Source organism: Grammomys surdaster, unplaced genomic scaffold (assembly GCF_004785775.1).
Source record: "Grammomys surdaster isolate TR1022 unplaced genomic scaffold, NIH_TR_1.0 67, whole genome shotgun sequence".
Classification (NCBI taxonomy): domain Eukaryota; kingdom Metazoa; phylum Chordata; class Mammalia; order Rodentia; family Muridae; genus Grammomys; species Grammomys surdaster.
The window spans coordinates 10,995,632-11,023,596 of NW_021604569.1; the positions used below are offsets into that span (position 1 = coordinate 10,995,632).

The 27,965-nt window shown below is 41.7% G+C and overlaps 1 protein-coding gene across 2 annotated transcripts in view; it reads left to right on the plus strand.

Annotated features, from left to right (window-relative positions):
* The window catches only part of Meis1 (Meis homeobox 1), a 140,139-nt gene extending 120,646 nt beyond the window's left edge, over positions 1–19,493 (plus strand). The window contains exons 10-13 of one of the 2 annotated variants that reach the window (XM_028777746.1): positions 14,484–14,542; positions 15,656–15,745; positions 16,048–16,142; positions 18,241–19,493. In XM_028777746.1, the coding sequence (XP_028633579.1) occupies positions 14,484–14,542; positions 15,656–15,745; positions 16,048–16,106 (208 nt within the window). In that variant the 3' untranslated portion in view covers positions 16,107–16,142; positions 18,241–19,493. The remainder of the gene's footprint in view (positions 1–14,483; positions 14,543–15,655; positions 15,746–16,047; positions 16,143–18,240) is intronic. The other variant, XM_028777743.1, reaches the window with a different exon arrangement.
* Positions 19,494–27,965: the final 8,472 nt, after the last annotated feature.

The following is a 27,965-nucleotide window of genomic DNA, read 5'->3' on the forward strand; positions in this document are numbered from 1 at the left end:
GGAAGGAAGGAGGGAGGGAGGGAGGGAGAGAGAGAGAGAGAGAGAGAGAGAGAGAGAGAGAAGGAGAGAGACAGAGAGAGAGAGACAGAGAGAGAAATAGAAACAGACTAACTCACAGGAACGTCTCAGAATGTATTGTTCTTTAAGCCTCAGCTAATTTCTAGCCTTTTACTCTGAGTGTCAAATCTCATAACATTACCTTTACAGACACTTACTCTGAGTTTAGATTATAGCAATCAGTAATCCTTGCTAGATAAAATACTGCCATTTGCTCATAAGAAAATATTGAAATCAGTCAAAAAAATGTTTAGCTTGCACATTGCTGGAGACATAGCTGGTGAGATGCCAGACAGTCTGGTGCTATTACGAAGCTGAGCAGATAGCTCTGGGGGCAGAGAGCTGTGAATTTAGAAACCTCCAGGTATTGTCTCACGTTGGAGAGTTTTAGGAGTTCAGTGGAGACACTGCTTTTCTCTGCAGATTTAAAAAAAAAAAAAAACAAAGCAAATAGACAACAACAACAACAACAACAAAAACCAAAACAAAACTAAAGCAAAACTCCCTGTAAACAATTCTCTTAGAAAAAGACTTTAGCTCTGACAATATGGTAGAGTTTGCTGAAGTTTCGCATCACTGGCTTTGTCAGAATCTCATAACATCATATCCTTAACACTGTTGAATAGGGACACTTTAAGAAGGACTAGGCTTTGTTTCACTATGGTGAATGGAAACTCAGACTTCCCATCGGGGAAGTCTAAACCCCACTTCTTGCAACTGCTGCTTCTATTCCCAAGCAGCATCAGAATTTTTAGGTTAATATAACCCGACCTGAAGTTCAGACTTCCAGCTGAGGAAGCATTTTGACCTCTTTAGAGTGATCAAGTTAGACTCAGAGTTGGGGACCCATTCGCTGCTGTGAAGCTGGTGTATCTGGATGTGTACGTTTGCTTTAATCTAGGGAAGGAGTGGCTCAGGTTCGACTCCGCACATCATGCACAGGCTGTACTTGTGGCAAGACCTCATTAAGCCAGGTTTGCTGTTTTCGTTCTGTGTCAATACGAGCCTCTAGTCAGAGAAATAGTTACCCAGAGCAAGTGCCACATGCTGACTTCGGTGTGTTTGAGTAGAGCATCAGGAACTTGTCATGGGAAGTGGGTTCCAGCAAGGATGCTGGCTAAGGTAGAAGAACTTGTCTCCACAGACAGCAAACGAGCCATGTAAGAATACAATGCTTACCCAGTGCAAGTCATGGAGAAAGTGGTGGGGCTATCAAAGAAGTAATATTGAATCAAATGTTTAAGCATGCACCTCATTGCTGACCAATGACATGTGTGTCCTTACTTAGATCATCTTCCCACAGATATAAGTTTCCTATACTTTAGACATGTAGGACTGGTTAGTCAGAACTCTAGTCCCTGGCAGCTCTGTATTCTAGGCTGTATAAAGTGCATGAGGAAGCAAGGTATCACAGCCTCACTGGAGGAGTGGAGGGGAAAGCACCGTGAAAGAGACACACAGGAAAATTAATTAAAAAGTCGATACTTTCTCTCATCTTAAAGAAGCAAGTCAAACACTGTAAAATAAAAACTAGATGAAATTTAACATTATTGCAAGACATGAAAAACATGTGTGCTGTCATTCTGAGAATCCATAATAAAGATAAATCAGTTGTTTTTAGAAGTGTGCTATGCGTCTGTGAAGGGCACGACAGATAATAGGTTTGGAATTTCTGCAGTTATTGTACAGCAAAATTTGTTTTTTTCCTCGGGCATTCAATCTTTTTCTCTAGCAATTTTGTACATGACAAACTTTTTAGTGGGCGCATTAATAATCTATAAGTAATGGGTTGTCAGGTGTCAGTTAGAGATTAAAAGATTGTTTAAGCATTACCCATTTGGTTCTTTGAATGAGTTTTATAGGTCAAGAGAAATAACTTTCTGAATTGTGGTGTTGTGTGTGTATACTGCCCCTCCCCCTTTCATTTGGCACCACTCCAGGTAAATGTGAAAGAACCATATTACATTACATAAATCCTGCATGTAGCAGCAGATTTGAAACTCATATTGTATGAGCCAAGGGGACGAATGTCTAGGCTGTCTTCTGTAAATGTATTTGAATTTGTAAATGTTATTCCTGATCTTCTCCAAGGAACTCTGCGTGGGGGCGGGGGGAACTCAGCTCTGAGAGGCTGTGAAGCTTTGCAAGTCAGTCGTTCCCCAGCAAGTCAGGCTTAGGTCCATTCTTGTCAAATCTGCTGTGAGTGTGTTTACATACAGCTTGCCTTCCTGGTATTTTCTGCCTGCACCGACCTGATCTCCACCTATTTTGTGTCAACAGTTGCTGAGCCTGGTATTGGGTGATTAAGCATTAAGCATCAAGCCCTGAGCTGGCTGAGACCCTCTCTCCCTCACTTACATCACTGTCTTGCTTCAGGGCTGTGCCTACAGAAAACAAATGGCATATTTGAGTGGTTAAAAAGTCAGCCTAAAATATTGAAAAATGGCAGCAAATGTTGCCTCTTTGTTGAATAATACGGTTTTCTCAAGAGTGGAAGCGTAGCAAGGTGCTCAGAGGAAGAATTTTTAAGGGCGAATGCCCAGCATCTGGTCTGTGCTGCTCCTATGTGTGATGCCATGGCTTTTTGTTTAGATGCTTAGGGTTATGCCAGCTACATTAAAGAATACATTTTTAAGACAGAAAGAACAACATTCAAAAAACTAAAAACATATGGAATAAATGTCTGTAATTTTAACAAATATAGGGTTCACCATGCAATGGCACCATGGTCATTAAAAATGTTTCTCTCCATTTTATTTGCATTCTTACAAAGATTTTAGGTTGGCATACTAGTTTGAGAAGTAATGAACTCTGTCATGCTAGTAACACCTCAACACTAACAAATAGACAACAAAATTGCTTGATATCCTTAAAGACACTCCTTGTTCTTTACCCTCTTAGATAACCAGTGCCTTGCAAGATTAGCCACTATCTTCGAAGAAGGGGAAAACCATTTCCTTCCTCAAACACATTAAGTCTTGCAAATTCGTAGCGATTATCCATCTTGGGTCCTAAATGTAAGTTAGCTCAAAAAATGAATTTCCTGTCATTGGCGAGATCTGGCTTAATGCTGATAAAGTCATTTTTAAAAACCAAAAAGAACAGTATATTGCCTATGGATGAAGTTAAACCATTCTGATTAAATAACATATATTGAAGTTTTTAGTACTTTTACTCTAGGGTACTGAATTTTTTTTAAAGCAGTATTTTTGTGGGCTGCTGTTGGACTGAAGGATTCTGCTGGTCTATATTAAAAAAACATCTGCTGTGGTGGACTTTGTTTGATCCCTCGTGTGGGTCAGAGTTCATATATACTTGGAAATGGTTGAGGTTCTAAGACGTTTAAAAAGCTAATGGAAAGAGCTGTATTGTACAAAAACAGTGAGCTCTCAGCCACCTTGACTGGTCACCTGGCAAGATCGTTGACTGAGAGGGAAGTGAACTTGGTTGTGACTAGAATTGCCATCTTCAGAGTCTGGAGGACTGAGGACCAAAAGAGACATGTGCGAGTCATTTTGAGTGAATGCAGTGTTGTTGCTGTTGTTATTTTTAAAGCATATTGAGAATTAAATTTGTTTTCAGTCATGCTGTTTCTTTTGAAACTACAAACATGACTTTTGAAGCGTTGCACAAGGGATGAGGGGCTAGAATTCTAGAAACCCCGTAATACAGGGTACAGCTTCTGGGTGGCAATTTCTGCATTGTTTGACAAATGGGGCTCTGTGTGTGATGTTGTGTTGTTAGCTGGCAATTAAGAGGCAGGAACGAGAAGGCTCCACTCCAGGGCTTCTTCAGGCCTCCTGTTAAGAGCTTAGTAGCTTTACTAGCTATGATGTGCAGATCATGACATTCACCCATTTAACCTGCATGACCCAATGCTGAGTCCACAAGCTCTGAAACCCTTCCCACCATCAGTTTTAAAATATTTTGCCACTTTAAGAGAAACCAGGTGCCATTTAGCTACCACCTCTCCTCATTTCCTGTTCTCTGCTCAGCATCTCTGGGAAGCCACTGCTCTACTTTCTGTGTCTGCATTTGCCTGTTCTGGGCATTTCCTTCACACATGCACATACACATGGCTCTTATGATATGTGGTCGTATGTAACTGGTTTCTTCTACATAATGTTTTTTTCAGGGTCATCTACATTGTAGAGCACATATTGTCAGTGCCTCACTCCTTGTGTTGGCTGAGCAGTGAGCCACTGTGTGAATAAAAACACATTCAGTATTCCTGGGTCAGTTGGTGGGTTGCTTCCAGCTTATGCTGCTAGGAATTTTTATACTATTATGTATTTTTGAGACTTATAATGTCATTAAAACAAAGAACTCCTGTATTAGGTTTTACAACTTGCAAAGCATGTTTCTTCACATTTAGCCACTAGATCACTATGGCAATACACCAAAACAGTGCTTTCACCTCAGAGCCAGTCAGCGGTGGGTTCCCACTCAACTCTCAGGCTCTTCTCCCTAGGAATGGATTTAAATCTCTCTGCCAGTGGCCCAATGTTTTGAATGAAATACTGGATGGAAAAAAATTTAAGGATATAACTAGGTTGGTAGAGTGTTTACCTAGCATGTAGGAAATCTTGGGTTCAGTCCTTAGTACCATATAATACCAAACCTGGTAGGAAACACATGCGATCCTGCAGCACTTGGAAGGTGGAAGCAAGAGGTACCAGGTCAGCCTCAGCTGTATGAGCAATTTGAAGCCTGCCAGCCTAGGATTCATGAGACTCTTTAGAAGAAGGAAACTGAGACAGAAGAGAGAGGGAAAGAGGAAGGGAGAGAGGGAGGGGGATGTTGTAATACCTGCGTATAATTCCAGCACACACTAAATTGAGTCAAGCAGATAGATTTTTGTGAGGTCAAGCATGGTCTACATAGATCTGGACCAGTTAGGGCAGCATGGTGGGAACATGTATCAAAAATAAATAAACAAACACAAAAGACAAAAGAAAAGCAAAATGACATTGGCAGCCAGAAACCCTACAGTAAACATGCATTCCCAAAGTCTCACTGACGAGGTTTTGCCAGCCATTTGTCAAGTTCTCAGAGGAGGCCATCTTGTCTCCTTCATTGGATCATCTGTCTAATGGGGAGGGTGCCTTTCAGTGTTTATAGTTCTATGTGCATCTCTCGGGATTACATAGTGCATATTGTGACATTACATTGAGTTTGGACCTTGTTTTACGGGTTGAAATAGAGGCTCTACTATTTGAAAGGGCAGACAGAAACCTCCATTCACAGGTTCTGTAGCTTATTTATTTATTTATTTATTTATTTATTTATTTAGGTTTTTAGAGACATGATTTCTCTATGTAGCCCTGCCTGTCCTGGAACACTCTCTGTAGACCAGGCTTTACTCAAACTCACAGAGATCCACCTGCCTCTGCCTCCTGAGTGCTGAGATTAAAGGCCTGTGCCATTACCTGGCTCTGCAACTAAATTTTGTGACCAGGCAGAACTGAGCGGCATGGTAAATTTTGAGACATTTTCCCCTGGTATGAGTGAAGATTCCTAGGCCAATAATTTATGGTTACTGAAGGTGTGGGAAGCTGGAACAACTGAAGGAAGAGTTCTGGAAAGAGCAAAGAGTTCAGAGGCACTCCAAGAGGAGACTAAGACTTAGTAATGTCTTATGTAGTTGGAGGAAGTCATAATTCTAATACAATAGGTCAATGTGTTCATTTAAGGCAGTGGTCCTCATCCTTCCTAATGTTGTGACCCTTTAGTACAGTTCCTCATGTTGTAGTGACCCCCAACCATAAAATAATTTTCATTCCTACTTCATAACGAAAATTTTGCTACTTTAAAAATTGTAATGTAAATATCTGATATCCAGAATAGCATTTGCAACTCTAGTGAAAGGGTTGTTTGACCCCCAAAGAGGTCACAACCCCCAAGTTGAGAACCATTGATTAAAGGCAGCGTTCTTTGGAAAAATAATGTATATCTAATCACTAAAATGGCCATCTATCTGAATTGCCTGGGTGGCTCCATGGTTGATGCCTATTGCTCAGGGTCCGTTCACTCTCCACAGTGTCCTCCTCTATTGGATAAACTGATTGTTCCTCTTAATAATGGAGATTGGCAGGAAACCAGGATGTAAGCCTTGAATACGAATATTTATTTAGTAATATGTTAGAGATATTCAGTTATATATAACTCTACTGACTTTGTAAATACGAAAATTAGTATTTAAGTAAAAATAAAAAAGGCTCAGCTCTGAAATAAAGAGTGACCTCCATTCTGTCAAAGCTTTTTCCTTAGCAGAGAAGGCTTAACTACACGTAAAGGTCAGATCACTCCTAAGGTGTGTTAATAACCACTTAAAATGACTCTAACTTAAGCAAACTACTAGTTTCCCTTATATTCATGGCTATACAAACTCAAATTTTCACATTTAGGTAGATATTTCATGTGTGTCAGTGTGTTACCATAGTCATGAGGATTATGCTAGTCTGTAGCTTGTTTGTTTATTTGTTTAATTTGTTTTTTCGAGACAGGGTTTCTTTGCGTAGCCCTCTCTCTATAGGTCATGTTAGACTCAAACTCACAGTGATCTGCCTGCATCTTCCTCCTCAGTGCTGGGATTAAAGGCTTGTGCCACCATCTGGCTCTTGCAGCTAAATTTTGGAAATTCAACTTAATTCACTTTTGGAAATTCAATTTAAAAAAAATCAATGGATGCTTAAATCTGTGTGGGTGCCTGTGTGCATGTGAACATGCGCCTGTATACACACTTGGATAGAAGCTGGAGATTAACATCAGGTGTCTATATTTTTGAGACAGGCTCTCTCACTGAAACTGGAGCTGTCTGATTCACTTTAGACTGAGTGGCCAGCGAGCCCCACAGGTTCTTCAGCCTCTTCCTTCCCAGCCATAGGTTTGCAGATGCAAACTGCTGTGTCAGGCTGTTTTGTTTTGCATGGGTTTTGGAGTTCAACTTCAGGCCTGATGCCTGTATAACACTGAAGCACTTCTCCACCCCTCGGAGCTATTTCCAGCCATCCAATCTTCCTTCCCTTAGCCTGTGGAGATGCACTCATGGTTTATTCTACCAAATTTAGCGCCCAGGTTTCAATGGTCTACAAGGCAGCAGCAAGGAGCAACCAACTGTAAGTGTTCAAGTTAGAACATGAGACTTAGGAAGGCCACGAAGGCGTTTGCAACCCAAACGTTAATGTCAACTTTGTATACATGGGGAGTCTTCTGTGATGTGTTCCTATCCAGCGATGGGATTATCACTCTTTCAGTTTTAAGTCCAAAACGGTGCCCAGACTCTGCCATTACTTTGCACTGTCCTTGTCGATTTAAGGATGACCCCTCCACCAGCTGCTCTCAAGAAAACCTGCCTATAATTAACTTCTTTGCTTGAGTTAGACAGTCAGTTCTTCCTGTATTTCCTGCCTCTGGCTTCTTACACTCTGACTGATGGAATTCCTGTGATTTGAGCAATCTGACATTATGATTCTGGAGTGGGAGTGGAGGAGAGCTTGCCTCCCCCTTTCCATGTCTGTCCAACTCTTCTCTGAAGCCGTTCTCCACTCCCACCCCCACCCCCACCCCCAGACAGGAGTGATGTATTACAGCTCAGCCCGGGAGCTGCCGGATCCTGGAGGAGGTTAAGCAACTAGAAAGGGGTGCCAAAAATATGATTTCATAAGGTTTTGACTTGAGATTGAGTCAACTTTCCTGAGCATCTTAAAATCATGTTTTATAAAATTTTATCTCCCAACGAAATAATTTGTAGAAAGGATGAATTCTGAAGACTTCCAGTTTTGGGTCACTAAGTCCAAAAAGTAAATGTAAACCTACAATAATGTTTTTCAGTAGAAGATTTTTCAGCTAAATTTTTTGCTTACAAGAACAAGGAGTTACTTGGGAAGTGGCTACAATTTCCTGTAGTCGTTGTCTATAAAACATGCCTTAAAATTATAAGGAAATGCTGACTTCTTAAAAAGTGTATGATTTTATTTGACTAATCCCGACATGGTTGAAAGAATGTTATGTTAAGGAAGAAGCTCATGGTATAGAAAAATAACAACATTCTGAAATTCTACAATTATCTTCCAATGTCAGATTTTTTTATTTAAACATTTCATTACGTTTACTCCAAAAATTAAACAAAATCTTTAGAAAATTTCCCAAATATATTCTATGTTAATTAAATATTATATGTATATAGTGATTATTTTTAATAAAGAATAGTATAAACAGAAATTGCCAGTAATTAAATTATACTTAGGAATATATGCTATTTATTTTTATTTTAATACATATGGAACTATTTATAAATATAGCTAACACTAATCAATTCATTTTCACTAATATGTCCTTCTGGCTAGTGGGGTCATTTCTACGTGTGTGCTGTGTGTTTGTATGTGTGAATACATGTCCAAATGTGTATGCAGGCTCACATGCATGCATGTGCAAAAGTGTGCATAGGCCAGAGATCATACTAAAGTATCATTGCTTCTCCTTTTTGAGACAGGGTCTGTCTCTGGGGATTAGAGCTTAACCATTAGGCCTGGTTGGCCATCTGAAGCTATCCCCCATCATCACTGAAATCATTTCCTAATTATTGATTATTTTATATTCCTGAGCATTTGAGGTTGTTGGAAAATGACATTTTCCCATACTTAGAAGGATACACATGTTACAATAAACTCATGTCCATCCTACATCCTATTTACTTATTCTTGTTTGGTAAACAAGACCATAAGCCTGAGAGAGAAGTGGGTCATTGTTTGGAAACAAAACCACTTAGACTTTATGTGTGTTTCTGGCTTGGCTGTAACATGCCAAAATAACTAAATGTGGACTCCCTTTAATCATGAGCTGCAAGCTGAACACTGAGTGAGGGACTCTGGCAAGGTAAGTGGGTGAGCCACTCGCCTTGGTCCTTACCATTATTACAGAGATTTAGAGAAGGGAGCTCAAGCTGTGGACAGGCTTGGCTTTGGAACTGGGCAACTCTACCTTGAGTTTTGTTCCTACCATATGCCCACTAAGCTCTGCTGACCCTCCTGCTCTGTGAAAATTCAGTTTAGGAACAAAGTTTGGGATCAGGGCAAAAAGCAGACAATAAACAAAGGATAAAAGCTCATTTCAGAAAGCAGTTCCACCAGCTCCTGCTCAGAAAACCATCCTGATTCCACAACTAAAACAGAAAGGGGATAATGCATTAGCAGAGTGGGAAAAGTAAACAAACACACACGGACACACTATAGACACACACATACAGACACACAGCACACACAAATAGAAATGATCACACTAGCCAGAAGGGCATATTAGTGAAAATGAATTGATTACTGTTAGCTATATTTATAAATAGTTCCATATGTATTAAAATTAAAATAAATATACAAATACACACACATACTACACACACACCTAACACACAGATACACACACACACACACCTGGGCAAATACACATATACACAAAACACACACTTACATATACACATAAATACACACACATTATCACACAAATACACACATAATTACATACACACACATACACATACAAATACACACCACTCACACTCACAAAACCCACACATACACAAACACACATATACCGAACACCAACATAAACTTACATACCACACATATATACACATGCACACATTAAGTCACTCAACATGTAACAACTGGGGAGCAAAGAGAAGAAATGAAACCTGAAATTCTTTGTTAAAAACAGTATTTAGATACAGCTTGCAGTCTCCTTGTCCGATTCTTAAAAATCACCAAAGTAAAATTCAATTTAGACATGATCCCAAGTCGCTGATGCTGAGAGACTTTTTTTTCCGTCTTAGCTCCACTCCTCCTTATAAGGACACTGAGTCCTAAACAAACAACGAGGGCAGAATGAAATACATCTCTGTTTATTTGGACATGGAGGAAAGCTATAAGGTCAAACCACTATATTCCTTTCCTTGGTAAGACTTGGCCTTAGAAAGGAGAGAATTGGCTCTCGATAGAAATTCTACTGTGTGCTGCACACATAAGGAGATGCAGCCTCCCTTCCTTAACCCAGTTGTTTATCACCTACAGAAAGGGAGTCTAGTTCTTTAACACACTGTATAATTAAGGTTGTGTGTGTGTGTGTGTGTGTGTGTGTATACAGTAATACACAAAGGCAAATAAAACATTTACAACCTTTAAGCTCACTTTACTGTCTTCAAAAGCCTAAATTGTAGTATATTTTGCTTATATTCTATTAAGAAAAAGTGTAAAACTGTCCATTTCAGTGAGTAAGCCAAGCTCACAGTCACATTTCTGACATCTATATCTGAATTATATTCGAATAACAGTTATTTAAAAAAAAAGACTGTAGCCATTGGCAAATGTATTCACATTATACATTCTAATGTGTGTTTACTCCATCTCCCTCTCACTTCCTCTCAGAGACACTACTTTTTAACCACTTGCTCTAATTTCAGAATATATACATATACATACTTACATATGCACTTAAAGTAACGATTTTGATTTCTCCTTAAATAACGGTGTTTTAAGAAGAAAAATAAGCTCATTTATGTTCACATGCATTCTAACAGCATTTTGTTATTTTTCAGGTTTAGAAACTTCTTGATAATTTTGCTCCTTTCACAGTGAAAAGCAAAGCATTCTGTCACCAAAGCAGGGAGGATGAGTCGCAGGTCAAAGGGCACCTGAGAAACAAACACCAGGGCCAGTTTATTTAAACAGATAGTGGGACAAGGGAGCTGACCTCAGTTTGACTTATAGTGGGAGGAGCAAGAATGCTGTTTTATTGCTCTGCCCAGAAGGAAAATGTTTTTGTATCTGAATTCACCCCTGAAGCCTGTATGCAGCTAATTCCAAAAGGAGGGTTTAGGTGGAAAAGTCCTGAGGTCCCCTGTGATACTGAGTTCTAAAATCATGCACACAGAAATGAAGTATCATTTTAGAAAATGAAATACTTTCCTGTTTAACTAGTTACTTTTAGGTAACCATGACCTTAACCCATGATGCAAATTGTACATAATACAGATTACAATTTAATAATGTTCCAAGAATTTACTGTGTCCCAAATATATTGATAATATTTTATTTTATTGAACTGTTTTTACAGACGAGATTGGGTGCATTCAGGGTGGTATGGCCGTAGACGAACTGTTTTTAAATGATAGCTTTCCGAAAGAGGAAGTCGGGTTGAAGGTGTAGGTCAGTTGGTAGAGTGCCTGCCCAACGTGTACTAGGCCCTGAGTTAAGTCTCATAAGCCTCAAAGGCTGGGCATAGTTAAAAATGCCTGTAATATCAGCATTCTGAATTTCAAGGTCATCCTCCTGAGCTATCTAGCAAGTTTGAGGCCAGCAAGGGCTCCATGGAACCCTGCCTTAAGGCAAGCAAGAAAGCTTTATGCAGACCTAGTAACATATCTGTGCAATTCAAAGTGGTTGAGGTTTTTTTTTTTTAATTCCCAGTGTTTCTGTTTGATATTGTTTTTAATGACAAGGCTCTCATCCTGGTGTCCATGTAAACTATGAGTCTCTTAAATCTGCAAATCAATTAAAAACAGTTATCATCAATACCAAACGACGTAAATAATATCTAGTACTTATGGGTGATGAGTTAAGGGGATGTGGTAATAAGTTTGTCCTTTACTTGAGGACCAGAACAGGCCTCAAATAAATGTGACCAGTATATCTCTGCAAACCTCCAGAGAGATAGTCTCAGCCAACTGAATAGAGGCTCGAGTGATAACAGGCTCAAAATATGAGAGGGACTTACATCTAGAAAGAAAACCTTTGAAGAACCGTGGATGTTTAACCCAGGGAAAAAAGAAAGAAACCTAGAGGATATGATGGCTGTGTTCAAATATTGAGTAAAATTGTTTAAATTGTCCAGGAAAGCTATAATTTTAGATGGAGAATGGGACCTTTCGGCAGCTCACTTTACTCAAAGACGGACTCCTAGGGAAGATGGTTAGTGCTGTGTTGGCTTCCAGTAGAGGCTATGCATTGATTTGGTGGGATATTATAGAGATCCATGTTAATGGCCAAGCTAAGTAATGAAGCACTTCCTAAAGTTGATTTACAGTTTTTGGTGCCACAGGCTGAATAATCATGAGTTGGTGACCTGGTCTGGTTAGTTTGTGTTGGTCTTTGGGAGCATACGTGATTGAGTGTAGAGGAGGCCAATGTTGGAATATAGAAAAACTGAGTCACAGAATTTTTTTTTTTTTTGAGCAGCCTCCTCTTTATGTACCCAAGCAGGGCGGCCATAGGCATTCTTCATCTTCCAGGTGTTCATTGTCATGCTTACTCCTCGTGTGAAGCTAAGTGTGGCACACCAATGGCTGCTGTAGTCCCAGCATTAGAAAGGAAGGTAGCCATGACTGTTCCCTAGTTTTGTGTCATCAGCAAAGTCTTAGCATCTCTTTAGTAGCACATGGCCTGTAATAAGTCATCAATTTCTTTGAGCCTTGTTAAAAATTGTTCTCATTGTGCACACCTTTAATCTCAGCACTCGAGGGGGGGTGGGGGACAAAGGCAGGTGGATGGATCTCTTGTGAGTTCTAAACCAGTCCGGTCTATAGAGTGAGCCAAGACAGCCAGGGCTACACAGAGAAACCCTGTCTCAGAGAATCAACTCAAAACAACAACAAAAATCGCTCTCCGTACTCATAAAATGTCTTTACAAAGAGTTTCTCCTTTGTCAGTGGAGATTATGAACAGTAGCATGCATAAAGAACTACACAGATGGAGGATTCTATGGCTGCCCAGCTTGGGTAGGTAAAGACGAGACTGCTCTCTTACCTATAAGTTACTATGAAAATTAATTTTGGTATATGCAGAATATTAATATTAAATAATTTTCTAATTGGTCATGCAGTGCAGGCAGCTAATGAAAAGGCAAATTTTTCCCCCATTTTAATTGGTTATTTCGCATGGTGTTTGTGCTACACCTGTGCTTATAATGAGAACGGAGAATTAATCTAACCTTCTGCTCACATGATTCCAATTTTCATGGCTTATATAAGATAACGATAACCTGATTTGCCACACTATTTGTTGTAGATCTTGTGTTTTAAATATTTGTATTAATAGCTCAGGGACTTCTTAGGTAAAAACTGAAACAGTTTACGTAGCCTCTACAGGAATGCACCCAAACTGCACCTTTTAGTCAGAATCTACTTCCGTCATTTACTTTAACTGCTTCTCAGAAGGGACACAAGCAGGTACAGATTATTGAGAATATTAAAATGTCGTGAAGTATGTATTTTTATTTTAAAGACATAGTCTTGACTGTTTAATGGTTTGGAGTTCCAGAACTGCTTTCTTTGCTCAAATAGACAGAAGTACAAACTAAAATTTATATCACACTATAAACTCTTCAATTATTAATAGGGTAATAAATACGGTAAAAATTAAACTTTTTATCGTATTTTTGATGTCCTGCTCAGAGTTGTGTTGGGAATTAAAGGTAATCCAACACATACTCTGTATTTTCTGGATTTGGCAAGCAATTCTTATAACCCAGGACGAAGAGCTTAAGAGTTAGAGTCTTGTGGAGATGGTTTCAGAGTTAACAGAGGTTTTTTGTTTTGTTTTGTTTTTGTTTTATTTCAGCGACTTAACATTTTTGGAGGAGCTATAAAAAAGACTTGGACCAAACAATCTTTTAAATAAATGTAGAATGTATCTTATTAAATATCTTAATAAGATGTTTTACAAATTTTCAGTAGTAGCGGAAGAAAGCAAAATTATAAATTCAGTGGCTGCATAGATGTGACCTTGTTTTGACTTCGAATTTTGCATAAAGAGAAAAAAAAGTCACCCCAAGAAATCTCTCCAAGGAATGCATTTCTTTAAAGTCCCTAGAAGTGTGAGTTAATAGTGATAAACTCCAGACAGTCTTTCAATTGATGGTGAGCTGCCAACTCGGTTCGTTATCTTAGGGGTGGACACAAGGATGAAACTAGGTTTGCAAAGGTAGGGGAGGTTTGGATAAAAACACACTGCTGTGAAAAAGAACTCAGAAAGTGTACGATTGAAATGTCGGTAATTGGGAGGGAGCAGATGTCCTCAGAGCTTCTCCTCTGTGTCTCCTCCGACTCCCACCCTGCCCTTTGAAAAGAGTGGTGGCTAGCATTGTTTCCTGAAAACTCTGCTAATTCCCCCATGAAAAGATGAAATGGAAGTGTCCAACTGTGGTAAAACAGGCAAACATAAATCAACTCAGAAACCCAAGCCTTGTACTCAAAGGTCATGGGGTTATAGGTTTTGCCGCATGCGAGGCTGTCCAGGAGGGAGAGAAAGGAGGCTGGCGGAGCTTGCTGAGGCTCGTCTCTTCTTACTGTGGTTCATCTCTTCCTCTACCTTTTGTTTATGATTTTATGCAATAATGATTTTATGTTTATGTTTTATGCTTTCCTTTCTTGGTTACAGGTTTATTAATGCCCGGAGAAGAATAGTGCAGCCCATGATAGACCAGTCCAACCGAGCAGGCAAGTCCCCTCTAGTGACTGTATTCAAGTCAGGCAAGCGAAAAACATCCTCAAGCCATTCACCAGGAGGGCTGCTGCCTGGTAAATGAACTGGGAGTGAGTACTAAGAGTGTTTGGCTTTGGAAATTAAACCAGTTTGGTTTCATAACAACACTAATCAATTTAACATTGTTATAAAACATTTGAAGAAAGTAGAGAATAAAAAGCCAACGGAGAAATGTAACTCTTAAATCACTTGCAATCTTCTTTGTAAACATTCAATATATTAATGTTATTTTTTTCCTCCCCGAGTTTGCCTACCCAGCTTTCTGCCACTATGACCACTCCCTGGTGCATGGCTTGGTGTGGAATTGCTGTAAACTTTATTACCTGTCAGAAGGGCAAAGGGGTCGGGATCACTTGTGGGACTCAGTAAAGTTCAAAGGCGTTCAGTGAGGTAGAGCTTTTGTGTGCTTTAATAACCCAAGGCAGCTCACTTCTGAAACAGCTTTTCATGTACAGTTAAAACACGGGATTCCGTTAGTGATATAAATACACAACTCTTATTCTCATGACCTCCCTCATTAGTATCTGTCTCCTGGTGCTCGAAATTTTAAAAAACACCTTTTTTTGTTTGTTTGGTTTTCAGTCATGGGCCATAGGATTTCTTTTGTATTATGACATGGTAGCACAGGCAGCAGGCAAATATACCAGGGAGGATGTGGGTTGGAGCGGTGCCTCTGAGATACCTCTTGGCTCTCAGCTCCATCAAAAGCTCTGCTAGCATCACACTGGGTCCATACCCAGTTAGTCATGTTCCAGCACCTTCTTTTCTTAAAGTGTCCAGTATGGGACTAACTACCAGACAAAACCCCCAGCATAAATTTTGTGTCTAGCCTGTTCCTTGAACATAGCACTTGAAACTCTAGCCACCAAGGTATATAGAACTGGTCTGAGAGAATTAACTTTTTGGTTAAAAAAAAACAAAAACAAAAAACAAAAAAACCAAAAACCAAACCAAACCAAACCAAAACAAAACATGTAATCTGCTTAGTATGTTCTCTGTGTCCCCTCCCCTTTCCTACCCCCTTCTTCTCCCCTGTTATTAAGAAGCTGTGCTGTGTCCTTTTGTAGTCAGCCAAGGGACACCTTATAACCCTGATGGCCAGCCAATGGGAGGTTTTGTAATGGACGGTCAGCAGCACATGGGCATCAGAGCGCCAGGTAAGACTCTTTTTTGTATGGTACTTTTTCATGTTTAACTTCAGAAGTGTCACCCTCCCTGAGTTCCTGTCAGTGCAGGTAAAGAAGCCCACCCTCTGCTTTCTCAAGCTGCCTGCCTCGCCTTGCCTACCATCTATGCATCTAAGATACTGCAAAGGGGAAGCCAGGACCTTTATGTGTGCAAGATCTCACTGCCTCTCAGCCACCTAGAACCTGTGTGTTTTTTTTAAAGGGTCTTTTGGCACTATCTGTTAACTTTGCTCATCTTCTGGCTTCTTCTTGGATTTTTATCTCCCTTCTAGGACCTATGAGTGGAATGGGCATGAATATGGGCATGGAGGGGCAGTGGCACTACATGTAACCTTCATCTAGTTAACCAATCGAAAGCCAGGGGGAAGTAAGTACAAACGGGGCCTTTGTCTTCACTTTGTCCTAGGAACATTCTCCTTCTGCATTCTCTCATGTTCTCCTTGCCCATAGCTTCATGCTTGGTTCTTCTTTTCCATTAAAGCCTTATTTCTTGCTTCTTTCATTTTTTTTTCTCCTCGTTGGTTTTGATCAAGGTTTTAGGCTGATAAATTCTGTGTATGATATACATTTATCCTGTGTGTTGCTATTGTACAGTACTGACCACATGACAAAACAAGAAACAGTCAGGAGGTTGGGGGGAGTGGGTTGTCATAGCAACAGACTGATTTGCAAAATGTAAGCAGTCTGCAGCAGTGCAAGGAGAGGAAAGAGCATGTCCCCAAAGTGCCATAAATCTGTCTAACCGCAGTTGATGCATGAGTTACATTTCTACACTAACCTGCAAGACACCAAAAAGCCAAACAGAGAACTTCTTTTAGGTAAAATAAACACAGCTTTACTTAGGGTAAGTAAAGGCATATTTTGAGTTTCAGTCAACTAAACTTTGATTTTTTTTTCCCTTAGTTTGTTCCTTTGTCTGTCCATCATAATGGGATTACGTGTGGCAATGGAAAAAGGGAGAATACAAAATAGAGGTGTGCACAGCAGGCTTCAGGGCTTAGCCCGGGCTAATTGACTATATCCAAATTAAGTATGCCATCACTTGCAGTGTGACAAATGGATTTGACTTATTCAGTATACAAAAATAGAGATCATTAATGCAATCTTCAGTGGCAGGCCTAGTGAAGTGAGCCTAGGAAAACTGTCCCAGATTCTCACTCTGTCATTTTCTCTCCTAAAAAGACACCCCAGAAATTTGAGTTCAAACAAGCAAGGCTGTTTTGAACTCCAAAGCCCTAGTTCATTTCCTAAGTTGCCCCTAACAGCATCTCTCTAGCATTCCTTTTTGAAATTAAAAGCCATGATTTCAGAGTCTTGGATGTGCCCCTGATTATATTAACACACTATTTAAAATTCTTGCTAAGGCCAAGGGTAACACATGCTGGTCTTCTTCTGTGGGTGGGAGTCCAATATAAGTTTAACAATTCACTCTGAAAGCATTCCATTGAGCTTGGAAATCAACAGTCTTATTACCTCATCATGGAATTCTCTAGCTTAGTTAATTTAAATATTGTTTCTTAGTTTCTGGGTCAATTAAATTTAAATGATGTATTTTATGCTTCGTGACCAATTAAATTAATAGGTTATTACAAAAAATATTATCATCTTTTTTGATTAAAGAGCTGTGGGTACAGTATATTTTATAAGCAATTTTCATTAGTTTAAAAATGTTCCTTTAGGCTAGATTAAGCAGCCATTCATTGCCAGAGCCTGGAGACCTTATTCGAAGGTGTTCATCGTATTCACAGTGCGCTATTACTTAGAACTAAAGCCAATTGAACATACTTAGCAATGGCGTTATGCCTTTCACCCTTGATGATGATGGAGCTTATGGCTCTCAGAAACAATACACCCGTCACTTTCCATCAACTAGAGCAATCCATGCAGAAGACAAGAGGCCCCCTCAAAGCAAGAGGAGTATTGTTTTAGGTCCAATTTTTCTTATTGTTCTCAAAATCATTGTAAGGTAGACAGAGTTCTGTGAAGCTTTTCTTTTCTTCCAGCTCTAAGAGGCCATGTGGAAGGAATTTATTGATAACTGTTTTGATTTCCTCCCCACCCCAAAGGTACAGGATTTGCTAAGTAATCACTGTTAGTGAGCTTGCCTAGTTCTGCTTAGTGTGAAATGTTCAGTGACATAGAGCAGTGTACATGTATAGCATATTTCAGGGAATGAAAATGCTTCTTTAGATCAGAACCCAACGGTTTGGGTTTTTTGCTTAAAACTAGACTTGGTAGAAGGACTGGTCTGATGGCTCTGGAAGGGAAACAGTGGCCAGTTCTGATTCGAGCCTGACATCTCCTTTTATTTTCTTCCACATGAATCAAAATAATGTCTCACAAGGCCCCATTCTGCCCTTCATCACAATGTTCCCTGGCTTTCATAGGATTGCCATAGTCAGAACCACACTGTTGCCTTTCCATAATTTTTTGTTTTTTTGTTTCTTTCTTTTGAATTTCTACAGGGCTGCAAAGTATGCCAGGGGAGTATGTAGCCCGGGGTGGTCCAATGGGTGTGAGTATGGGACAGCCGAGTTATACCCAAGCCCAGATGCCCCCCCATCCTGCTCAGCTGCGTCATGGGCCCCCCATGCATACGTACATTCCTGGACACCCTCACCACCCCGCAGTGATGATGCATGGAGGACAGCCCCACCCTGGAATGCCAATGTCAGCGTCAAGCCCCTCGGTTCTTAACACAGGAGACCCGACAATGAGTGGACAAGTCATGGACATTCATGCTCAGTAGCTTAAGGGAATATGCATTGTCTGCAATGGTGACTGATCTCGAATCATGTCTTTTTCTGCAATGACTATGGAGTTCCATTCTTGACATCTGCTTTGGACCAAGGAGCATCCCTAATTCTTCATAGGGACTCTTAAAATGCAGGAAAACCAACCGAAGTCAATTTGGGGGACATGCAAAAATAACTATTATAAGACATTAAAGAACAAAGAGTGAAATATTGTAAATGCTATTATACTGTTATCCATATTACGTTGTTTCTTAGAGATTTTTTAAAAAAAATGTGAAATTTTTCCACACTATGTGTGTTGTTTCCATAGCTGTTCACTTCCTCCAGAAGCCTCCTTACATTAAAAAGCCTTACAGTTATCCTGCAAGGGACAGGAAGGTCTGATTCGCAGGATTTTTAGAGCATTAAAATAACTATCAGGCAGAAGAATCTTTCTTCTTGCCTAGGATTTCAGCCATGTGCTCTCGCGCTCTCTCATATTCTCTCTCTCTCTCTCTCTCTCTCTCTCTCTCTCTCTCTCTCTCTCTCCCTCTCCCTCTCTCTAGCCTGGGGCTTGAATTTGCATGTCTAATTCATTTACTCACCATATTTGAATTGGCCTGAACAGATGTAAATCGGGAAGGATGGGAAAAACTGCAGTCACCAACAATGATTAATCAGCTGTTGCAGGCAGTGTCTTAAGGAGACTGGTAGGAGGAGGCATGGAAACCCAAAGGCCGTGTGTTTAGAAGCCTAACTGTCACATCAAGCATCATCGTCCCCATGCGACAACAACCATCACCTTATACATCACTTCCTGTTTTATGCAGCTCAAAAACATAGACTGAAGATTTATTTTTAATATGTTGACTTTGTTTCTCAGCAAAGCATTGGTCATGTGTGTATTTTTCCATAGTCCCACCTTGGAGCATTTATGTAGACATTGTAAATAAATTTTGTGCAAAAAGGACTGGAAAGATGAACTGTATTATTGGAAATTTTTTTTTGTAAAAGTAGCAGATTAGTGAGGTGGCATGCGTACAAGGCTTACTAAGTGGGACACGCTAATTATACTTTTTGTTGTGGATAAACAAATGCTTGTCAATAGTCTTTTTCTATCAAGAAACCAAGGAGCTAATTATTAATAATAGTCATGGCACACTGTGTCTTAGCCTTCTGATGGAGTTTGAATGTGTATGAAAACTCCAAGCCAGTTTTAGTCACTGAGTGCAGTAATGAAGTCAGACTCCAGAATAAAAAGATTATTTTTGTCATTCTGACTTTACTGCTTGCAAAATGTGCTCCTCAAATTTTTAATGATTACTACAGTATTTTTAATGATAACAACCATTAGCTCTCCAGGCTATTTGTATTTGAAAATTGTCACACTGAGTAAATTATTTAACAGTGACCACTGGTTTAAGATGACTTAATGAACTGGTAATATTAACAAAATTAAGGGTTAAAGTCACTAAACTAGCTGCAGCTTCAGACTTCATTCAGTATTAGGCACTATCAGTGAAATTATGCTTTTCTACTGTGGCAGAGCCCACAGTCAGCCTTTCACTAAGGATATTATCTAGGACAAGCAGTACATGTTTATTAAGAAATTAACTATATAAAATTGAAGAGACCAGACTTCAAAATCTAATTTTTATAAATATGCTCTACGTTCTCATTGGATAAAACTGGTTATTAACCAATTTTCCAGAACAGCTGTACAGAATTTCTGCATGGCAGCCAGCTAAATGGTTCAAAATAACATGTTTAAGCTGCAATAGCTTATAATTTCACTTAAATAAAATCGCTGCTCTAAAAAATGCTTCACAAAGCTAAGGGAAATATACAAATATTTTAATTAAGGCAAATTAATTTTTTAAGAAAACAGCCTTTTAGTTGCTTTGGAAACAAAGGATGGGTCAGAAGCCTTAAACTCCAGTCTGACATCTAGGGCCCTGTCACCTTAAAAACTGCCCACAGCAATCCTGTTTTCTATTTGAAAAGAGAAACCAGCTGTGGGCTGGCTCTACTCCTTAATGGTGAGTCACTGCCTCACCTGCTGGAGCAGCCTGTGCACTCTCACCTTTTGTTTATGGGGCCTTGTTTCTGAACACGTGGATGCGCGGTGCGGAGGGGGGGCGGGGAAGGGGGGAGGAGGAGGAGGAGGAGGAGGAGGAGGAGGAGGAGGAGGAGGAGGAGAAGGAGGAGAGAGAGAAAGAGAGAGAGAGAGAGAGAGAGAGAGAGAGAGAGAGAGAGAGAGAGAGAGAGAGACAGAGCGAGAGCAGCCTGGTCCCATCGCTGCCACCCACCTCTCGACCCCACCCCCAAAGATGGGACTGTTTAACTTTCCCATTTTGGCCCGAAACAGTTCTATGACTGCATAAGTGTCCATATTAGAGAAATCATTTTCTTTGATGGGTGGTTAGTAGCAGTTAACAACCATTTATTTACTTCTAAAAATAATAATAAACTTTATAAACTAACAGTCATTTTTACTTCTGCCTCCCCAGTACATGCCCGGTGAGTCAGCCTTTATTCTCCTGGAGGCTCAAGCCTAGTCGGGGTAGGAGGGGGCGGGGTGGGGAGAAAGCCGGGGAGGGAGGAGGAGGGAAAAAGGAGAGGACAGTGAAGAAAAAGAGGGAGAGGTTGTGGGGGTTGGGGGGGTAGAAGAGTGAGCGCACGCAAAGGGGGGCTGGGGAATGTGGTGATTAAAAAAATCATGATCATTAATGACTAGGAATTAGAAAAAAAAATAAAACAAGCTTTTGTGCCGTGGTTTCCCCCTTCGGAGTGAGGATTGTGTGAGCCTTGCTCCTCAGGTCTCTCTGTTCCTGCCCCTGACACCCTCCCGCTTGATTCTGTTTTAGCTTTTCCTCTTGTAAATTTCAGAGCCAGCTTTGAGGTTATTGACGACACTTCTCGGAAGGAGGGAAATAATAGAGGTGTGGAGAGTGTTTTTGATGTTTCTTAAAGGACAAAAACAAAACGCCCTCCCCTAAACAGGGCACACGAATTGTACGGGCTTTTGGGGGGGGGGGTGTGGGAGTCCGCTGGCTGAATTAGACTAGTACGACTAAGTATTTTTTTTTCAAAAAAAAATTAAAAATGTTACCCGATCATATTTAATCAAATGTAATTATAACACATTCAAAATGAATAATATGCTTTGGCAGTATTTTTATTGTTATTGTTCATTGCACGATGTTCGACTGCTTTAGAAGCACAGGAAAGAAGCAAACGCGCTACAAATGGGGAATTACCCTCGTTTAGCATTAAAATTCATTTAGATAAAATTGCCACAAACATTTAAATGGGAAGATTAGTTCCCCCTCACGCCTTATTGCACTCGCTCAATGGTTCCGTTAAGAACATTTTACACGTTGGAAATTCCGTCTTCTCAGACGGCTTGCTGTTTCCTAGTTACACACATTCAAAGCAAAGGCTGCAGCCGCGGCAGCCGCAGCAGCGGCAGCAGGGGGAAAAAAGTTTGGCAACTGGTCTGCAATTCATCCGCTGCGTCCCCAGTCTCCCCCTCCGCCCCCCCCCGGGGGGGCCCTCCCATTAACACCCCCCCCCCGACACACACACATTTATGCGTTCGAAGAGCCCGGCCTCTTCGAACCAACGTTGGTTGTACAATATTGACAATATTAAACTACAAAGAAATGGAAAGAAGCCGGTGGGTCCCTCTCTGCGTCTTCTGCTTTTGTACGAGGCTGAGGGTTGAGTGCAAATGTGCCGAGCCGCCCGCACCCCGACCCCAGGGCCGCCCGGCGCGCCGCTGTGGCCCGAGACGTCTCTAGGAAATTCGCCACTGCTCTCGCTCGCGCGGTGGTGGAAACGTGTTAAAGGCTCAGCTTGCAAAGTCCTGGCACCGTCCAGTCCCTCCCGGCCCTCTTCTCGCCCCACCCCTCCCCCGCCGCTCCCCCCCCCCACCTCCCCAGCCCCCCACCCCTGTCCTTTCTTTTGAGCCGCAGGAAAAGAGGAAAGTCGGCTTCGACTGCCACCTTTTGGGGATTTGGAAAAACGACGCGGTAGGAGACCGGAGGGAGGCGGAGCGCGGCTGTCTGTATGGCGGGGAGGGGGGGTGGTGCGGGGGGGGGAGAAAACCCCCCTTATGATCATACGTCGGAACTGGCGCCCTTAATCTGATGCTTAAATATTTGATGTGGAAAAATTACCCATAAAATTAGTTACTAACAATTTCAAATTGAAATCACTTATCGAATTATAAGCGCATTAAAACTGTATGGATGGTATTAGGAGTTCCTTTGGAGGCTGTCTCCTCTCGGGGAACTGGGCCCGCGAGTTTTGCCACTGGGAGAGGTGTGGTAGGTGGAGCCCTGGGGAGGGCAAGCGACGCTGACGACAGTAAGGGTGCCCGGGTCCTTGCGGGCCTGGAGAAGATGGATCTGGGTGCTGGAATAGCATTCCGAGCAGAAGCTCATACTGAGAACTCCGGGGACAAAGTCCAAACCTTGGGAAAGGGGAAACTGCTCCCCTAACGCTGAGATTCTGAGCCTTCGGTGATGCTTCCAGCTCCCTCTGTGTAGGCGGGGAACTGAGAGGCGTTGTGAGAGTCCGGGCAGGACCGGGCTCCGAGCCTCTGATGAGACCCGCGGCCCGCTCACCCAGCTCCAGCCACCACTCAGACTCCCTTTAGTTTCCCCACGCACGACGTCGGGGCTGGGTCTGATACGTGGGCGAGTGGATCTCAGTCGCGAGCCCACACTACTCCGGGGTACTCTGGGTCTGCAGAAGAGTCCTATGCTCCCCCCTCCCACCCCCACCATCTGAAAGTCAAAGTTAAGTATTAACTGTCTCAGGAGTCTGGGTGTCCATGGGTTAGCGCAAAAGCGTGTGCAAAGACTTCTTCGTTTCACTCTGGGTCCCTTCCCTTGGAACCTCTCAGAGTGGTATGTCGTTGCCTGTTTGCTTCCTTTGGACTTTTCCAGTTGGAGCTCCGGCTTTCGAATCCCAGGGCGCTCATGGGAGCGTGACGCTGAGAGCCTGGGGACTGGAGGCTGCATTGAACAGTCAGGCTAGGCAGGAGGGTGGGGTTCCAGAGCATATAGCACCCCAACAGTATAGAGCAGAATAGGATCACAGTGTGTTGGGCAGAAACTTCCTCGGGTTTCTTTAAAAGCCCTAGAAACTTTCCCCACTTTGGATCCCGCAGGCCCTCGGCCCTTGGGAAGGCAGTTAAAACAGGAATTGGTGATGTAAGCCCCCAACGGGTGTTTGGACTGTGAGCAAAGAGGTATGGGTTTGAGTGTGGGGCGCCCAGTCTGGTTCGGCATCTTTCCTAGTCTCTTCTGTGCTACCCTGCACCCACTGGCCGTTTGGCGAACCATATCACCAAGGGTAGGAGCAGAGGCTAAGAGTCCTCTGGGTGGGGGGAAAGAGCTGGGCGGGAGAGTTGGGGGTATTTCGGGAAGGCCGAAGCCAGTGAATAATGGGAAGGGGAGGGTTCTCTTTTACATCGAACCAGCCCTCCCCCCAAACGTTTAAAACATTCTCTTCCAAGGCGGAGCTGAAAGGAAAACACAAAACAATATATAATCGCTAGACGTTTACGTCTTTGCCCTAAAAATGGTACTCTAGGATTTTGATAGGGAGGCACTTTTAGGGGCTTGGTTTAGCTGGCCGAGAAGTGAGTCTTGTACTACCCACGCGCTCAGTCCACCTCAGGGAATTCCGACTCTAAAACTCTGGATTTAGTTTTAAGCCAATCTTCCTTTGATCAGATGTATAATTCCTACCCCTGACCACCCGCGCTCGCACTCACCCCCAAAGCACTGTGTTCATTATGACCAGTGACTTTAATCTCTGGGCAGAAAACTAGCCCCAGGACCTAGCCCATTAGGAAAGCAGAGAGTAAGAGTCACCTGCTTCATACACCCACGGGTTCCGATCCTCTCCCCGGCGTCATTTTTGTGGCTTGCCACCCTAGTTTTAGGCAGAGTGTGCCGGACAGAGGTCAGGATCCTAGTGTCTGCTTTCTCTGGGTTGGAGACCTGACTGAAAGAGGACCGATGGCCGACTCTGTCTCCACTCCTCCCCTCCCTCTCTCGCCTTTCTGCCTAGGCCTCCCTCACATCTCAGCACTTTTCCTCCACCACCCTAAAAGTGACAGGTTCTCCGAATACACCTGAAGACCCTAGGCTCTAATCCCTCCCAGTTCCTGCAGACTTGGAGGGCGGGAGCCGGGGAGCGAGAGCCGAAATCGCTGCAACACCCTTCAGTTCGCGTCTGCGGACCTCACCCACTTTTCTGGATTTGAGTAGGTGGTGATTGCGCATAGAGATCCCCCTTGAAGATGTTGCTAAGCATATCCTAGGGGTTCCCTTTAGGGAGATCGAGGGCCACTGATAACGTCACCTCTAGGAAACCTAGGGAGGCAGCGAAGACCCCAAGTAACCGTCTGCTCCTACCACTGCTGTCTCCCGGCGCAGAGCTGCGTCCAGTACCGCGGGGAGTTTGAGGCCAGACACCAGGGAAGTCCCTTTTCTGGCAGACCCGCGAGGCGCCACTGTGCCCTGGAGACTTAGTTTCTCCTGGGGGGGGGGGGGGGGGGGTGGGGGGGGGGGGGGGGGGTAAACAACGTGATGGCTGTGCACATCCAGGCCCCTTAGCCCCTCAGCCCACACAAATCAAATTTTGAGACGCGAATTTTCAGGTGTTCTAAAAGGCGAACAGCGAGGTTTGTGTGTCCGTCTAGTTGGGGGTGGACGAATGGGAGGAGTCTCCCACTGCTTGCTCCGGTCTTTAATGTCTGAAATAACGAAATGTCTGTGTAGCAGCTGCTGCTAGAGCCAAAACTAACTCTTTGGAAGACGGAAAAGAGTGAAAGGCAAAGAAAGCCTGTTCATTTTATTTTTTCCTTTGGTGCCGTTTGGGATGTCATCTGTTTCCTTGGCGACTGTGCTCAGCCCCCGGAGCCCCTGGGCTCCAGGACTGTTAGGGGGGAAGCATGCTATTTCTGCACCGTCATTTATCACTGTCACAGCATAATGATTCCCCTTGCAGCCCCTTATTGATGTTTGTAATTGCATTATCTCATAAAGGAAGATGATCAATGAAACCAAGCCGTGCATTCTGGGGTCAGAGGAAGCCAAAGTACTGTTTGTCCCCTTTAATACAACAAGTACTCATTATCTTTAGGTCTGCATTCGAAAAATGATCTGATCTGGGGCTGACCCTGTCGGACATCCCAACACTTTCTAAAACGCGGTTTGTGTAACCTTTTGCTTAAATGCTAAATCAAGTACCTGTCTTGCATTTCAACGAAAGAAATGCTGAAAGAGAATGGGAAAAGCGTCTCATCCTTTTCTCTCCCCTCCCCGCCTGTGTTTTGTTTTGTTTTTTTCCCGTGGGCGGGAGGAGTGCAATCTCCCTCAAGAGCCGTGAGATTTTCCACTGTAACTCCTAAGAGCTGTACTGTAGGAAAGACAATCCTATCAAAAAGGGACCTAATGAGTGAGAGGAATTGGGGGTGAAGGGAAGCAAAGCCGCCCGGAGCTTCTAACAAGGTCGGTATTAAAAGTGCAGAATAAAACCACATCCGGTTTAATTAATAAGAGCAATAAACTGAAATAATTCCCCATGATTCTGCCCTTGCTTCTGCCTTTTACAGAGCTACACCTCTTCCCTTTGGATAAGTGATTTGTGTGCCTGTTCCATTTTCAACAGTAACCAAATCAGCTGCATACTGTTTCCAAACCCACCTACAAACTCTAGCAATAGAGTAAAAAGTTCATTTGTCTATTAAGGCAGTATTTTGTTGAGTAGCAATGCCCCACTAATACTGAATGGAGTTCATGTAATCCCATGAAAATCAAGTCATCTCGTTGTACTGGAGTAAATAAAAGAAATACAAAGGAGAAAAGATCTAAGTGTAATTTCAAACTAAATGCATTATTGGGCTGTCAGAGTGAAAATCTGATGGTTTGGCCAGGGTGGGAGGGAGAACATCAACTCAGCTCCCATTTAACTTAAAGGTTCCACGAAGGAAGCCTGTGCTCTAGATTTGGTTATTCTTGTAATTTGTAGGAAGAGGAGACAAAGGCAACTCTATTTCATTTAAGGACAGAGTTAAGAAAAAAAATCTTATTCTTAAGCATTTCTATGCTGAAATGGAGTCCCCTCTCTTATGTTAATAAGATCACCAAAATAAATAAATAAATAAACAAATAAATAAAAAGGAAAGGAGAAAAGAGGAATAGAACAGAAAGACTAAATCCCCGAGTTTTCTTTTTTAAAGTGGTAAAACTCTAAATTAAGAAGTTAATGTTCTAAATGAAAAACCAGAATAGAAAACTTACAGCATAGTTCAACAAAAGGAATACTTAGATAAAGTTTGCTTGAATAACCTGACACCTTGACATACAAGCTTAAATCAAATGATCATAAAACAAAGAGATGAGATATTCCTTGGTGGGAAAAAATAACATTAGTTATAAAGCTAAAAAAAAAGTTTTAATGTGTTGCCCATCGGTTATTTCTTCCCCCCAAAGGCAGAATCTTTTATAAAACATTACCCAGAAATTGTCAAAGTACTTTGAAATGGGGTTTTGTGTTCTTTAAATATTCTGGCACTTTCCTGCCTTAAAACGCTCAGGCTGAAATGGATACAGGACCTCACATAGCTTTAGAATAAATTGTGCATTGTTAACATAAAATATTAAAGGAAAATAAACTTTGGGTTTTGTCAGTTGAGAGAGAATTTTTAGCATAATACTTTGATTTTCAAAACACACAAGTGAAACCTCTTGGTTTTAAAACAATTGTTCCAAGTGCTTCTCTTTCTGGGTTGGGGATGTGGCATTATGCACATTTTCTATTTTTAATATTTAGTGTTATGGCTCACGGTTAAAATAATGAAAAATTAGTCTCGTTTCAGGAATTATTTATTTATGGACTGAACATGATTAAAACATAAACACACAAACTGCAGCTGCAACAGAAAAACCTTGATTTACGGTTATTGAATCTTTGGTGGCCGTGTTAATGTTTCTTTTTCTACCTTTCATTTGCATTTTAATCTATCGAATCTTTACAATTTTGCTACTTCCTATTTCAATGATTGATTACAGATCTGATATAAGGGAGAGAGACACACAAAACACGGCTAGCTTTTCTTTTTCCTTTCTGCGCTTTCTTTTTCTCCACTCCGCCCCCCCCCCCAGCTGGATTTCGGAAACTTTCTCTCAATGCTAATGTAGACAGAACAAATTAATTCTGCTCTTTTAAATGTCAGGGGTATAAATAAAAAATGTTTTCTGTCCCAAACGTGAATATTTTCCCAGATGATTTCGAGTTCTAAAAGATCACACCAGCAAAATGCAATTAACAAGGATGGACACACACACACACACACACACACACACACACGGATAGAACCTGGATTAAAGAAAGGTGAGAAGTTCACCATCTTTTCAGTTTCTCCCTCTCCC